The sequence below is a fragment of the Stegodyphus dumicola genome, chromosome 6 (genome assembly GCF_044657685.1).
Source record: "Stegodyphus dumicola isolate Sdum_Otavi_A_Nest chromosome 6, ASM4465768v1".
Classification (NCBI taxonomy): domain Eukaryota; kingdom Metazoa; phylum Arthropoda; class Arachnida; order Araneae; family Eresidae; genus Stegodyphus; species Stegodyphus dumicola.
The window spans coordinates 158,336,986-158,354,413 of NC_140773.1; the positions used below are offsets into that span (position 1 = coordinate 158,336,986).

Below are 17,428 nucleotides of genomic sequence, written 5' to 3' on the forward strand. Positions count from 1 at the left end.
GCTGAATGAGTGGGACCAATTGCCACAGACACTGATAAACTGCCTTATTTCCAGTATGACATCACGCTGTGAGGCCTGTACTGCTGTAAGAGGGGACCATACCCCCTATTAACCCATTTCTTTTGCGTCTTCTGCAATCGCTCTTTCAGACCTTCACACTCCCATGAGTGTTACACACGAACATGTGTGTCTGTTATAACTGTTGAATGTTTATTTTGTTTGTATTATATCAACCTATGCTCACATCAAATTTTATTAAAATATGTCCAGCAGTTCTGGAGATCGTAGATCAAATATGAAAATTCTATTAATTTCTTTGTAGAGTGTAGATGAAGCTATGACCATATTGTTCAGATGTTCGTTTTACAAATATGTAGTGTTTTTTTTTTTTTTTTTTTTTTTTTTTTTTTTTTTTTTTTAAGAAGTTGTAGTTTCTGCTAGTAAGTCGTTTGAGACAACTGAGATTACCATAGATAATGCAGATGATTTTATTGATGTAGGAAATTACGATCTCTGTAAATACAAACTCATAGCTATGAAATTCCAAGTCCATATTGAAAAGCAAAAGCAAGAAATCCTTCGAATCATGACATAACACTAGGAGAGCCAGGATGTGAGCGTAAGCTAAATAGGAACAATATATTATAGCTCCTCTCTGCAATACATATTTATGGCGGTGGGAAAAAAATTATATTAACTATGTTGCAAGCATACTTGTATGGATGGACCTTTAAATTTGAATTTTGTACAATTTTAGTGAATGTTTTAAGTAAACAGTGAAAGTTTTTTTAAGAATATCCTAGCAGTCAGGACACTAATTTAATTTGTTTAAATTTAAAGATAGAATATACAACATACATTTATGGCGGAAATCCTTGTTGCAGTGAATGGCAACATTTATCTAAGCAACACGCATGTGCTGACTATAGTGCGAAAGATAAGAACTTAAACTTTTTCACCAATACTTACTACTTACTTCTCACCTTATTTTGGCCATTACCCAGGTAGCACGTCAACAAAATTATACGCATAATTTTGGTGAAATAAGGGTATGGTACTTTTTGCGCATTACTTTTACGAAATTTATACGAATAAAAAAAGCTTAAGATACTGTTGACTCTTTATCGTTATTTTTCACACATTATTTTTACGAAAATTATACGAATCTGAATGTACTGAAAAAAACTACCGCCTTTATGGTACATTTCATTCGCTACTTTTACGGATATTATACGAATTCTAAAAAGTCTGAAAATGAAATTTATTCATTCAAAATATTTAGTTTATTTCTGGCATTTTACTTTGGTTTCCTTTTTCCACAAACATGAAAAAAGAGTATGCAAATATTTTTTTTTTTCCAACAGCATTTTAATATGCTATCAAAATTATTTCTGCATTTAAATCATCTTTATGTTTAAAATTAATTTTCCTCTGGTTAAAAACCTCTACGAATTTGAAAACAATCTTGATATTTTGTATAAATTTAAATTACTTTAACCATTATTCTAGTATTCATGCACAAGACTAAAAATTCATTAAATTTTAACATGTGAGCTAAAATTTTATAAACATTTTTGAAAAAAAAAAATATATTTTCTTGATTTAAAGATCTTCAAAATAATTTATTTTCTTACATCAAATTTGTCATTTTTCATTCATATCAACACTTACATTAATTTACACAATTTAATTTCTTTTCTGAAATCACATTACCCATTTAACTGGAATAAGCTGTATATTACGTTTGTGTACTAATTGAATTTTGTAAAATATTTGCCTTATTTTATTTAGCAAATGTTGGCAGTTAAATTGGAAAAATAATAAATAGAACAGAAGATGATCGAAAATGTTTAACTTTTTGAACAATAGTTAAATATAGACCAAAGAGATATGCATCGGATCGGTAATTATTACCAAAGTTTATGCCCATTAGGTACGCATGAAAGTAATCTTTTAATTTATTTTCCTAAGTTTCTTTTCGAAGTGTTCTGAAAGCAATTTTTTTTCTGGCTGCAAAATTTTACTTTTCAGAAGGCAGATTACTCATTTTCGCGAATTCTACGTTTTACTCTATAGCTTGCTTATGAATCCAAATGCTGGAAGTTCCCGGGTATTGTGACCTTGCTCAAATTAGCTTTTACAAAAGGACCCAGATCGTTGACTTTTAGAGACATTGTGAGGGTAAATGTTTGCCTGATGTCACTTGGTTTACAACAAAACGAATTTTTCCCTAAGGTCGTTTCTCTTTCACTGGGTTTTCGGAACAAGGAGCATTTTTATCCACTGTTAGCAATCAGGTCGTCCATAGAACATCAGTTTTAACAACGGATTTCATCGGTGCAAGATTTCTGCTGCATTTCAGTTGATCTGAAGTAAATGCATTTTCATACTTTCCTATAATTATTCTTTATTATTATAATTTTTAATATTACATTAGAACTCGAATTATCTGGATTGCATGAAGCTTCACTGTTTTTGTCTAAACCAACATGTTTGTTATTCGGTTTTAAAGTACGAAAACTTTACGTTTAAACTTTATGATCGTTTATGAAATAAAACAAGGATACGTAAAAAATTTCTTCACTTACGTCAGTTTAGTTACTTTTTATTATAACAATAATTGCAGTTTTTGAATACTTGTAAAATAAACCTAATTCTTATATTAATTCCATGTGTATTTCTTTTGCAAGTATTACAGTTCATAATACTTAAAAACAACTTGAAATTTGATACGTGTTAATTTATGTGGGATATGTTCATATTAATTCTATAATTTAAATAACTCATCGTCATCATATGAGCATAATCCAAAATGCACAGCATTTGACAACAAATTAATAAAAATTGAGCCAACTTCTAGTTGCTTTCTTTTATCCAACTGTATCCTTCTAAATTATTTAATACCATAAAGCTTATGACATGTAAAAAAAATTGGTATGTCCACATCAACATGTATTTATAATTATGTTAGAGAAAATGCCACATGACAAAAATATTTAAAAACTTCAAATTATTCCTAAACAAATTAACTTTTTAAAATTCCATGTTGTATGTAAGATAAAATAAAGAACATATTTAGATAATTTTGAATTTGTATGATTTTATGAATTTTTTTATGAAATTTTCAGTTACATTCTTAACAAGGAACTTCTTAAAAATGTATCGATAAAGCATTTCTTTTGTAGAGGTAAATTTTTAGCACTGATCTAATATATTTATAAGATTTAAAACTGAGAAAAGTAACAATAAATTACAATGCATTGCAAGATTGACTGATAAATGTAAAATTTTTACATATCATAATTATGTAACTATATGCTGAAAATTTTTAAAACCGAAGTTACTCAATTAATTTGCAGATGTTAATTAATAATATTTTCTTTCACATTTTTGATAGACTTAATTTTAACACATGGAAATATATATATATTTGCACATTATCTGAAGATATACAGGGGTTGGACAAAAATATGGAAATACCTTTAAAAAACATGTTTCTTTGCTTAATATGGTGTAGGAAACCCGTCGGCATCCAAAACAGCTTGCAGTCTTCTCGGAATGGATAAATACAGTTCCTGTATGTTTGCCAAGGGAATATTATACCATTCTTCCTGCAAAACGGTGGCAAGTTCAGATAACGATGTTGGCGGTGGATAACGAGAACGCACTTTCCGTTCCAATGTAGACCACAAAGGTTCGATAATATTCAGGTGTGGTGACTGTGGTGGCCAGGGGAGATGGGACAACTCATCCTCGTGCTCAGAAAACCAGTCCTGGACAATGTGAGCTGTGTGAACAGGGGCTTTGTCGTCTTTGAAGACACCATCACCATCGGGGAACAAAGTTTGTACCATGGGATGCACTTGATCGGCCAAAATGTTCACATAAGTCTTGGCAGTCATGTGCCCTGACACAGTTATCATGGGGCTAGCAGAGAACCACGATATGGCTGCCCAAACCATAACAGAACCCCAGCCATGTTTCACTCTTGGCAACAAGCAGTCTGTATTATAGGCTTGAGATGGCGTTCTCCAGACGTAAACTTGGCCAGAAGTGGGAAACAATGTGAAAGAAGACTCGTCAGACCATATTACTCGCTTCCACTGCTCTATAGTCCAGGCTTTATGACTTAAACATCACCTTTTCCTGTTACGGCCATTAGCATCACTGATGAATGGCTTCTCAATCACAGCACGGCCAGCAATTCCCTGTTTATGAAGCTCCCTTCTAATTGTTTTGCTACTCACAGGGTTCGGTAACACAACATTCATTTCAGCAGTAACTTTTGCAGCTGTGGTCTTCTTATTTTTCGTCACAATTGCCCTTAATGATCGTCTGTCACGATCACTCAGGACACACTTTTGTCCGCGCTGGGATTTAGCAGATGATGTTTTTCCGCTTTTCAAATGTGCGGAATAAATCTTCGATACAGTACCTCTTGAAACACTAAACACCTCGGCTACCTTGCTTACGGAAGCACCTACCATACGTGCTCCAACAATTTGCCCACGTTCGAAGTCTGTTAACTCTGACATAATACAATGACAACCTCACATAACAGTACTCCGACAACAACTGAACTGTTTAGCACATTTACGAAGTTGTATAGGTGGCGTCAGTAGTCAAAAACGCCAGTGCCACCTACATATTTCATTAAAATCAATCTTTCTTTTCAAACATGCATTTCACAAGGTGTTTCCATATTTTTGTCCATCCACTGTATATTTGCGTATTATCTGAAGAATGCAATATTCGGGACATTAAACATTCATCTTTAAGGAACGTAAGCAAAAAAAATCAACTTCGTAACTATTGAAAAAGGCAAGTTTTCTATAATATCTCTCCTGGTCTATATTTGGCAATTTTAAAATTTAGCATACTCATTAAAATAATCTAAATGTATGATATTTCGTTTTGCGCTACAGACATTTACTGAATTGTAGTTTAGCAAATAACTGTTTGCTACTGTAATTTATAAGGGGTGATCAAATGAAAAGGTACGAAACGACACGGTGGGCACAAATGTAGACTTTATTAAAAATATACACCATAGGCCTGAGCACAACGATCCCACTGATGAACAAGCCACAGGATTCCTTGTTCCCAGAATTCCTGTGGCTGTGAAGAGACCCAGTCCTTTACAGCGTCCTTCAGTATGTCGTCCAAGTTGAAATGCTTCCCTTTCAGATGTTTCTTCAGTGTACCAAACACATGGAAATCGCAGGGCGACATGTCTGGACTGTAGGGCGAATAGTCCAAAGTCTCCCACTTGAACTTGGCCAGTTCCATGTGTGTGACTCTGGAGACATGAGGACACGCATCATCATGGATGCAGAACCACACCCTCCGTGAGCAGCCCTGGTTTTTTATTCTTGATGGATCTGCGTAGGCGTCGAAGTGTCTCACAGTACACATCAGAGTTAATGGTTTTTCTGTTCTCCAGGAATTTCACAAGTAGCGGACCTTGACTGTCGAAAAAGATGGTGAGCAACACCTTACCTGCTGACGTCACAACTTTGAACTTTTTAGGGGAAGGTGATGACGCATGCTTCCACTGCATGCTGTCCCGCTTTGTCTCTGGCTCGTAGTAATGGCACCAGGTTTCATCACCTGTGACGATCTGCTCAATGAAAGCGGGGTCTTTCTGATTACCGAAAGAAATGTTGCAGTGTTAGCCCCATACGCAGTTCCTTTTGCTGGTCAGTGAGCTGCTTCGGAACTCAAGCGGCACACACCTTCCGATATCGCAATCTGTCGTGAACAATTGTCCACACGGTTCCATAGCTGACATCCACCTTCACTATTCACGTCACATTGCGATGAATAGATGCCAGTTTCTCACCTTCCGCTGTCAGGAATCGGACAACATCTCGCTGCTTCTCAGTCGTCGAATTTTGCAACGCGAACACCATCCTGTCCTTATACAGACTGCTGCATCATTTGGACGCCGCTTTTGATAAGAGCTCTGCTCTCTCCTGCGAATGCGGGCGCCCGCGCATGCTCCGATCCCAATGAGAGATTCCAATCGCATCCCAAGATGTCCCGCTACGTTCTTCCATGGCAGAATATGCAAATATTTAACTGTTACGTTTTTACGTCGTTTCGTACCTTTTCATTTGATCACCCCTTGTACTAAATTCACTTTAGCAATATAACACTTTAAATAAATTATTTCTTTTTCTGAAGGTCATTTTGTTATGCCATGTAAATGAACGGTAGCATTAATTGATTTAAAATATAGAATTCAAGTTTATGAAATTTATTGCATATTTTGTAGTCACTTTGAAATGAAATATGAAATATTAAAAGTGATTTTCAGCCTCTAAGTGTAACACAGTTTTTGAATAGAAATTAATTTTTTTTGCATTTACTAGTGTATTTAAATTTTCCAGTTACATATATATTCCATTTTGCCATACATACCTAAAAGGCAGATATGTAAAAATTTGATATAAAAATTGCATTTTCATTTTTAATCATAACATACAAAAAATATGAGATTAAAATCTGTACATTTTACAAAAAATGCAGTAATAAAATAATTGAAGACTTATGCAAATTTTTTACCAAAAATGTGCTTTTATACACAGTAAAGAAGAAGGGAGATCAAACTAAATTTTTAACAAAATCATTTGCATATGCAAAGAAAACATAGGGAAAATTACTATCAAATATATCAGTTTTTGTACCTTAAAATAAGGGGAATATCTATGCAAATTTCTATCAAATATATACGTTTACATACAGTAAAAAATTGGGAAGATTTACGTAAATTTTTACTAAACATACATGCATTTTAAGCAAAAAATTGGAGAAATTCACGTATATGTGATAAATATACGTAAATCTCCGAAATTTCCGTATATTATATGTGAAAGTTACAAATGAACCACAATCTTTTGCATAAATATATACATAAAACTTATGTATACTATAACGGAAAAATATACGTAAATATCTATTATTTTTTCCTGGACACTTATATTTTTACCTTCAACTTAAACGTTTTTTATACGAAGGGACATTCATAAATTGCACATATTTTTTTCATGCAATTTACGAATGCATGCTGCCTGGATAATTGCCGATGTCTGGCACTGGCTTGTGTGTGTGTTAACGCTTAAATATTTAGGCTCTTGCAATATGTGATTTACTTTTTTAAATGTTAAATAAAGTTGGTTTTAACTGTTAGTTTAAAGTTTTTGTGAATCTTAGGCCTTTCTGATGGAGTCTAATAGTGATAAAATATCACCATATTTTGGTGAGCGAGCTTTGATGATCTGCTCATAGAAATGAAGATTTCCAACGTACAATTTACTTAAATTGTTACACCTAGATCTACATTAAACACAAATTTACATTAATTTAATTAAAACATGTTTGATACATTTTAAAAGTATTATTTTGCATGCTTTATTTAAAATGGCTTAGTTTTATATTATAATATTTAATTGAAAGGATAACTTTTGAATGACAAATAATAAGATGCAATTTAAAAATTTAAATACCTTTTATTATTCATCCTGCATAGTTACATATGAATTGTCATAAGTAGTTAAATGTACTACCTAAGGAAATTTAAGAAAAAATTAACAATAAAGCAAAGAAAATAGATTTCTTCCCATAACAACATACAATCTTTGGTAATAATTTTTGATTGCACAGTTTAGAAACTTTTATGATATGATATATATTTTTACAAACAAAATTTGACTAAGATCCAAATTAAAAAATATGAATCAAGAAAGAATTAGAAGATTGAGATTATTCTAATACATGTTACCTTTTAGTTTCAATATGCAAATATTTACATCAGATACTAAATAATTTTGATATTTGTACCGAGAAGTTAAAAATAAAAAGCTCAGGATTGCTTTTTTAAAATAAAAAATAGCATTATTAATATTTCTGTAAACTGATATGTATAATAACGATATATTTTTAATTTATTTTAAAAACTTTAGTCATGCTGGGGTATAAAGTTAAATATTCAATTAATGATACAAAGTTCAAAGTCACTGTATACCTGATGGATGTGCTGCACTGATTAAAAAAATAATAAAGATCAGACTTCTTCTTCTTTTTTTCCCCCACACATATGCAATATACCGTAAATGGCAGAATGTTTGCATGGCATTTGTTGGATGATTAATTAAGGAGAAAATTCCCAATGGCTACTTCGAACAGAATCTTTTACATGTTGCAGAGGTTTTTTTCTATTGTATTTTTTATTTATTTATTTATTTAAAACTGGAACACCTCAAAGGGCAGATACTCAACATGTTACCCTTATAACTCACTTCTAGATTACTGTTTGTGAAGTTTATGAAAAAAAATGTTTAAATGAACAAGATCTGCAATAACTGCAAGTAGCTATCACCATATTTATCAATTCCAAGACCATATGTCTTTGTGTGGTTATGTGTCTTTGTGAATATAAGCTAATGTGTGAAAGCAAATTTATATACCCCTGCATGGTCTTGTCAAGTGAACATTGATTATTGATTTACCATACATATATCATTAAAATACCCAAATATTTTAGAGAAATAGAGTTTGCTGATTTAGTAAAAAATGGATCAAACAATTTAAGCTCATTTGCCATTTTGTTATATTAACCACTTGCGCTAAAATGACATGCCACGCACGTCGAGATGCTTTTGTCTCAAACCACGAGCGACGTAAACACCACGTCAATAGGCATTTATTGCAAAAATGAAAATAACGTGGTGCACACGTCGCCTAACAACGAGATTGTTTATTTCTCGAGTTACAGCTCTGGATTGCACTCGCAGACACGGAGCGCCGTATATGAGACACTTTACTGCTTGTTATATTGTAGCCCACAGCACCGCAACCCTGAAGCTTAGTCGTAGCGCAAGTGGTTAATAGTAAATTGCAATTTTTTTAAAGCTACTATATTAAAAAAGTGTGATTTATATATTTTAATCACTTTGTAAGTAACCCAAAGTTCAATTCACCAACTTACACTATACACAGTAAATAATTAATATATTATAACATTATGCAATTCAGATTAATTCATGCTCAATTTTCATTACCACTAAATAGACACATTTAAAGCTGTGAATGCAAATCTCCTGCATATTTGTATAAGCTTTACATTGGTCTACAAAGGACAATTATTGCAAAACTTGATATAATATCTGTTTAATGCAAAAGTTAAAAAAAAAATCAGTTAGCATAAAATTAATCATAATTTAAGCATATTATATAATCCGTATTTTAAAAAATTATCAGCATAGCTAAGTTCTTTTATACAAATTAATTATACAATTTTTAATTGTTATAAACAAATACTTAATAAATATCAAAACTAATTTTTATACAAATTACAGAAATTTATTACTTCAAAAAGACTATAAAAGAATTTATATGGATGTACAAAAATGAATAAATAAAGTGAACTAACTCACAAAAATAACTTTTTTTTGAAAAGAAGGTACTACAAAGCACAGAATATGAGAAATTGAATTATAAACTTTTCACTTTATAAATTCAATTTTTTAATACTCTGAAAAAAAATTTTCTGGGGGACGGGTTATTCCTCATTACTGAATTAATGAGCAATTAACAAATAAATAAATGAAAGGAATAAATTTTCCATGAATATATTATGAATATTCATGAAAATATTATGAATTTGTTAATTTTAGGCATTCAAAAATGCACTATGATATGTTTTCTGCCTTTAGTTCATTTAGTTATTTTAAATAACATATTTCGACTTTCATTTTAATGATTGAATTAACCAAATAATGTGATTGGGTTTAACCTACACTAAGTACCTTTTAATTAAAACCAATGTTAAAATACTTTTGTGTCTAATTCACTTACATTCTGTAAAACATAAGATTTGCTTTTAGTATCAAAGGAAGGGAAAGAATACCATAAAATTATTAAACAAAATAAATATAAGACGAATAAGTCACTAAAATTTGGCACTGCTGTGGAATGTTGCATCTTTGCACAATAAAAATTGAACGTTCTTTCTTGTTAAAATAGTATTTCACTGGCATTATAATTCTCAGAAATAAAAATTCACAAATTTTTCATAATGCAGCTATTTACAAGCATAGCAACACATTTTTACAATTACAAAATATCAAAAATACCTATCATCATTATCCTAAAAAATCCTAAATTATTGCAAAATTTATATGCATTACAAATTACAGTCCAATACTACACTATATAAATAATCTCAATAAAAGATGAATATCTGATAATCTCAAGAAAAAATCCTTCAAACTGGTATTGCCACAACAATAAAATCCCATATGTGAAACTTGCTATACTTAAATTCATGGATGTAATAGTTAATATATTTAAAATACATTATATTTGGCACACTAGCTTGACTACATTCTTTTTCCTTTATACACCTGACAAACTTGTTAAAAAATTATAGTTAAAATATACAACAAATTTTAACTAAAAATCAAGCACTGCAATATTACAAACATATTATTAACTAACTTTATCTATTTTTTAGTAATGCATAATGAAAAAATAACCAACAGATAAAGAAGAAATTAAGTCAGACAAATAACAACAGACAATACTGTAAAGGGGGAAAAAATAAGATTGTCTCATAGATAAATATACATGTTTTGTGCTATTCAAAGTTATGACTGGATTATTTCAAACTGGACTGGAAAATGTATAATTATTTAATCATAATTACAAAATCTTAATATAATAATTAATAAAACTTAATTAGGAACATGAAGTAAAAATAATGAAAAAATCTAAATTTAGAAGAACAGTTAAAGTATTAAATATTACATACTTTTGAGAATGTAATATACTTCTATTTTATTATTTTCACTAATGTATAAACTATAGTTCTAAGTTCTAATCCTTGTTTCACACATATTTAAATTTTATTACCAGGCCTATTTACTAAAACTGGATATCAGGCAAATACTAGTCCATAAACATTTTGAAATGGAACACACAAAATTTTCAATTAAAAGTAAGATTAAGGCAGCATATATAGAGAAAGAAATTGAAGGATTAAGGTTATATTTAAAGCAGAAAATATGCCAAGAAAATCTGAAGAATAAATGAAATCAATATTTCTATTATTACATGTCTAAAATATTTTTGAAAGATAAAATCTGAAAGTCTGACTTTGGTTCTCAAACTCTAATCTTTATATATACATGTATATATATTATACTCTCTCTATATGTGTGTGTGTAAATTTGGTGTGTGTGTATACACACATGCATACATATATTATTATAATTAAAATATAAAAATAACTAATATTTTATCCTATAGATTAAAAATATAAAAGCTAAATTATAATAAATTAGAAAGTGAAAAGAAAACTATTACTAGATGAAACTGAATTTAAAAATATTCATCCTAATGACTTTTTAATAATAACAATAATTATATTTTATTTAAAAGTGAATGCTTATTACAGTTCATAGCAGCCCACCATGAATATTTCATTTATAGATTATGATGGTTGCATAATTTCTATTAATTGGCATTAAACTGTGGACCTTTCAGCTTATTGGCAAGTACTTTAGTAACTGAACTAAATATATGCTCTAAATCTGGCTGCTAAATTTGCCATAACCTTTCTGTGAGAAAATGTGATTGTCACAGTCCTTCTCTACAGTGCAGTTGTTGTATGAATTAGCTGGTTACTGAACCCTTGACTTGATCAGCATATATGGGAATCCTGATAAACTGAAAGACAGATGAATGAGCCACAGTGCACTGAGATGTTAAAGGAGGAAATACAGCTTCAAAGGACCAGTTTGCATCATACCTGCATCACTATTCTAAACTGACCAGCCATGAAAATTTTCATTATAAGTTATACTGATGGCACCATCTAATGAAAGAAAGTTGAAAACACCCTAAAATTCATCAGCTAATATTGATCTGCAGACCTTAGAGATCACAGACTAATATAGGGACTGGATTATGGAAGTTTGAAGTAGGTTCTTTACTACAAAAGGAAATGTTCTTCTAGTGAACATTTATAACCTATATACTGAGAAAAAATATTTGCAGAAAACTTAAAAGCATAAATCTATACTAACTGGTGAATTGAAAATACTACATTCAAACTTTTCCATTTATCTGAATGGATAAATAATTGTAGATTTAGAACTAATACTGATTACAGAACATTTCATGAAAATTCTGTTACAAGATTGAAAAATTCTTTAAATTCCCTTTTGCCCTAGAAAATATAGGAAGATTTTTTTGACTGCAACAGACATTATAGGTATAAATAATTTCAATTAAAAATTATTCTCTTGTCATTAGTCAAAATCAATTTTACTAAATTCTGTTTAATCAAGAAATTAGGTTTAATTCAGAGGTTGAGAACCTCTGTTTAATACATTTAATTTAGCTCAAATGGGGGGGGGGCAGTTTCACTAAAAGATCAAAAAAAAAAAAAAGATTCAAATAAATAAAGGGGAAATGAAAGAATATATCAACCAGCAAGTATAAAAAAAGGGCAAAAACAATATCAGTGAAAAATCAGAAACATAAAAAGTATTTACAATCTTACAATTTCTTAGTTACTCCTGATGGCAGTTTATTGGAATGGGGGTTTCAAACTTTCATTTCTACTCCCAACATATGCATATATACAGGATGACAAGTATTGTTTAGAGAAGACATAAAAAGGACATAATGAGCTGAGCATGCATACATTGCAGAGACATTGCTAGTTTACAAGTGAGACATTCATATAAAAGGCAAACTACATGAAAGTGGAGTATCCGGTCCTCACCTCAATGTAGAGGTATCAACGGAGAAAGGCAAACTACAGACAGAGATTAATGTTATTTCAATATGACATGCCAACAGCAATATTCTATTAAAGACTGATTTTTCTCATGAAGTTTTGTAATGAAGTGGATGGAAAATATCACAGAATTGCTGTCAAAGTGGTCCACAGCATCCAAAACAAACAGTCAAAACTACACCACAGTACAACTATCAATTTAACATAGAAATTTGAAAATCCTGATTCTGTTCTTAATACTAATAAAGGAAACACTTGTCCAAAGGTTTCTGTAACGACAGAAGAAAATATTAAGAAAGTTTCGGCCACAACTGATGGCAGTTCATCAAAATGCTATTATGAGTTATCCAAATTTGAAGCCATGTGAATCAATATCATGACAGCATGCACTAGCTTCCATATTAATCAGACATATTATTTCTTTAGGTGTATATCACAAGGTTACCAAATAAAATGAACAGCTGTTGTTAATGTAACCTCCACTGTAGTGTTCAAGAAACGATCAACAATAATCATATCATCACCTCCAGATGCAACCACTTAGAATCACGATTACCTATTATTTCAAACAAACAACTTAGCTTCCATCTCTTACCGTCTTCTTTAAATGAAAGTTTTGATTCTCTGAACAATACTGTCATCTTACATATTACGTAAAGTACAGTCAAAAGTCGTTAATTCGGACACCCATAATCCAGAATGATCTATAATCCGGACCTCAAAGCTACAAACTTTCTGAGCATGCGTCGCGTTGATGCATGAATTGGAAAACGATCTGTCAGCACTATCCTTATCTTCAGGGCAGATGTTTTTATTTTATTTGGCTTATAATTCCTTACTAAATGTAGTATTTCATCTCGATGTACTCCGTCTTTGATATTATTTAAATCAAATTTCTTGTCATTATAATTCGCTGCCGATAGTGAAGAAAGTGACACAGATGTTATTGAAAACGAAAAAATTTCGATTGACAAATTAGTCGGTATTCTCGACACAGCAATTATAGGACTTGAACAGCGGAACTTTGTAACTGAACAAGAAATTATGTCTGTTTAGTAGAATTAAAGAGAAAGTATTATCACATAAAAAGAAGCAACTTAAACAACTTACATTGAAAGAAACGTTTAATAAAGTAAACAAATAAATATTAAGCTTTTTCTTTTTGTAAATTTTGATACCCTTTAGATCATAATTGTTCTTTCATAAATTACGGTTTCATATTTTTAATTTTGTAATTTCTGCATTCCATCTTACCAGATTTAAACTGATGATCTATAATCCGGAAAAATCGATAATCCGGAATCGTCGAAGTCCCGACGAGTCTGGATTAACGACTTTCGACTGTACTACCTATACATATATATATTTATATATAATAATTTATATATTTATACATAATAACTTAAAGCAAAAAATATGCAGGATAAATAACAAAATGAAAGGAAAGGTCATGTCAAATGCAATAAAACACGAGATTGAATAGGAACACAGGCATAAGGAATGAGCACAGTTACTTAATTTAAAACATCTGAAATGGAAGATAATTAAGGCAAAACTTTAAAAACAAAATTAAGAGTCATAAAATTGCCTGAAAGGCTAGTAAAGATGTAAAAATATTAAATTCAATTCCACTTACTAATCTTTTAACCCTTCATTTTTTTGTTTTTGCCCTTTCAAAGATACTTTGGAAAAGTATCATTAACAACATCTTTATGATACTCTAGTATATGAAGTATCACTAATTATATTATCTTAGATAACATATGTTACATATATCATATAACAAAGCTACAAAACACATTCAAACGTACAATTCACATAACATTTAAGTAGGTAATTATTAACAATTAACAAGATGTAAATTACAAATCATTAAATAATTAAGCTTTGGCAGGAAAATATGAATGTACATAAAGACCTTTTATTTAAAATTATTTGCGGCTATCTGAAGAAGATATATATTTATATATACATAATGATGTGATGGAAATTATGCAGATGCACTGCATACGTACTAAAATACATTGGTAATTCTCTGGCTCAACAATAAAACTATTCTCAAGATCAACAAACACATAAAATGTAAGTGCAAAAAGTCTCAAAATTTAACATTTAGAAGAAATTTTAAGGCCATTCAATTAAAAGCCTAAACTGATGAAATATTATTCCTACCTTATATCGCAGACTAGAAACCTACACAGTTATTGCTATCATTTGGTATTACTATGAAAGATTTAGGCATGAGGTTCTGAATTATTGTCAGAAGGTGATCTAGGATTTTCAGGAGTAAGTACAGAATTTACTTGATTTCCATTTGCTACTTTCAAGGATTCTGTGCTTATAGGTTCTATCACAGCTGCTTTTGAGATCTGACTGGATTCAGATCTTTCAGTTTCATGAAAGGAAGTCTGTTTATTGTCAGGCTGACTTTCTACAGACTGAGCATTTGTATCCACATCTTCTTTAAGATTGAGCTTCAGATCAGAATCTGATGCATCATTTTGCAAAATTTCTTCTTTAAGTTTTTCAGCTTCTTGTTCTGCCATAAATGCTGCCTCTCTTTCTTCGTTTTGTCTCTTCAGTTCTAATGCTGCTTCACGTGCTTGCTTTTCTTCTAATTGTCGTTGTTTCTGTTGCTGATGCAGGACTTTAGTGTGTTCTTGTTCTTTTTCAACTTTCTCCCTACACTGTTCTCTGAGCTTCAATATCTGTGCTTTTGGAAATGAGCCAGGTACTCTAAATATAGCCTTTAAAAAATATATATATATATATATATATATATATATATATATATACATATATAAAATTTATATCACAGAATTCAAATGTATTAGCAAATTTAAACCATTTTATTTAAACAATAATTGCCAAATGCATTCATTTGAGCTATTATTATGCAAAATTTTGAATTAATCATTAGATAACTAACTGTGGCTAAACATTAAATTAATTGAATTGGAAAAGTACTCATGTTACACAAGGGAGAACATTGTTACCAGTGGTTTGAGGCTTAACTTTTCAATTATCCTTAATCTTAATTAATAAAAATAAAAGAAGTAATTAATTTAAGACCATATTGTCATATACATATTGGAATTATTTAAAATACGACAAAAACTGAAGTGCTTTAACAACATAAGATCTTTTTCAATAAAACACTGCTATGATGAAAAATCTAGGAAAACTGCAAATTTATTTACTGAATGATTAAAAGAAGTAGATTGCCAAATCACAGATGAGAAAAGAGAAATAATAATAATTTTTTTTTTTTTTTTTTTTTTTTTTTTGGCTAACCATTACCCTGCTCATAAAATAAATTACTCTTTCTCCAATCTGAAAGTAGTATTTTTCAGACCAAATTTTATAACTACAGTATTTAGAACAAGCTAAAACTTTGCATATAAAACTAAGTCCATAATAATTTGATCAAACAGCAAAATAACATATGGAAATTGTTTAATCAAAGAAATATTAAATGATTTGAAAATGCACTCTTAAATTACAATATTAGAGCCTGATACTTTTGATGCGAGTTTCGTCTAATATTCATGAAATGGTATCAAATTATATAATTACATTAAAAAAATTATGATAACATGCAATGATCTATGATTTATACACTATCAATGGCAAGCGAAAAATATTTTCAAAAGATGGAATGGAATTTCATAGATGTATCAATTTTTGCATTGTGTATCAGTGATGATATCAGATGAATTTATTGAGCGAAACAGTGGGATGACAATGAAGAAAACAATGAGCTCACAATAGGCAGGAAAAACAACAATACTGAAGAAATATTTTACAAATCTGAAACACAATATTTCCAATGTCAGAAATGAAAATAACTTGTCAAAAAATTAAAATTACTAAACTAAGCTAATAAAATAGCCTATCTAGGTATAATTTGAATACTTTATTTCATTCTACTGCTAGCCTTTGCTTACTGCTTAAAAATGTGGATCATTTTTCAAAATGTTTACCGAGAGCCATTTGTGATATACCAAAATGCATACCATAAAAATTTATTACTCTATACTGTACCTAAAAATCTGGCTTTGTTCATCAAAATGAAAAGAAATAAAGAATCAATAAATATTAAACTTCTAATCCCAGCTTTAAGAACTTTGCATTTCTTGTGTATTCTGCTTGATTTCTCACAAATTTCACTAATAAATGATGTTACTTAAAGAAAGCTGTGGTTAATATATTGCTACATATTTTTGCTGTGAAAAAAATTGTAAAAGTTTTTTGTCACTAAGCATGAATTTTAAAAAAAAAAGTCCAAGATTGTGCTGTACTGTTCTATTCTGTCAGACAGATTCTGTCTGACAGAATAGAATAGACAGATATATATATATATAACAATTCTTTCGCTTTACGAAAATTATTAACTTTTTGTAAAAAGGCAAATCTAAATTTGTCTAGATTTTTTAATTCTGTCTAGTTACGACGCATTTCAAGATGGACTGCTAATATTGTGCCGTGAAAAATTATTCTTTAAACTGAACAGGAATTACTGTTTCACAAAACGGAAAGGGAAAAAAAATCTCCAAATTCATTATATTTTGAAACATCTTAATAGTGAAGGATACTCTAAGCAAAACTGAGAAAAAAATG

At 30.3% G+C, this 17,428-nt stretch overlaps 1 protein-coding gene across 2 annotated transcripts in view; it reads right to left on the reverse strand.

Moving 5' to 3' along the window:
• Positions 1-7,337: 7,337 nt before the first annotated feature.
• Positions 7,338-17,428, reverse strand: part of LOC118203347 (growth hormone-regulated TBC protein 1-A-like) — a 67,294-nt gene continuing 57,203 nt past the window's right edge. Inside the window, exon 9 of one of the 2 annotated variants that reach the window (XM_085819108.1) lies at positions 7,338-7,568. In XM_085819108.1, the coding sequence (XP_085675234.1) occupies positions 7,515-7,568 (54 nt within the window). In that variant the 3' untranslated portion in view covers positions 7,338-7,514. Of the gene's footprint in view, positions 15,556-17,428 lie in introns of both variants that reach the window. The other variant, XM_085819107.1, reaches the window with a different exon arrangement.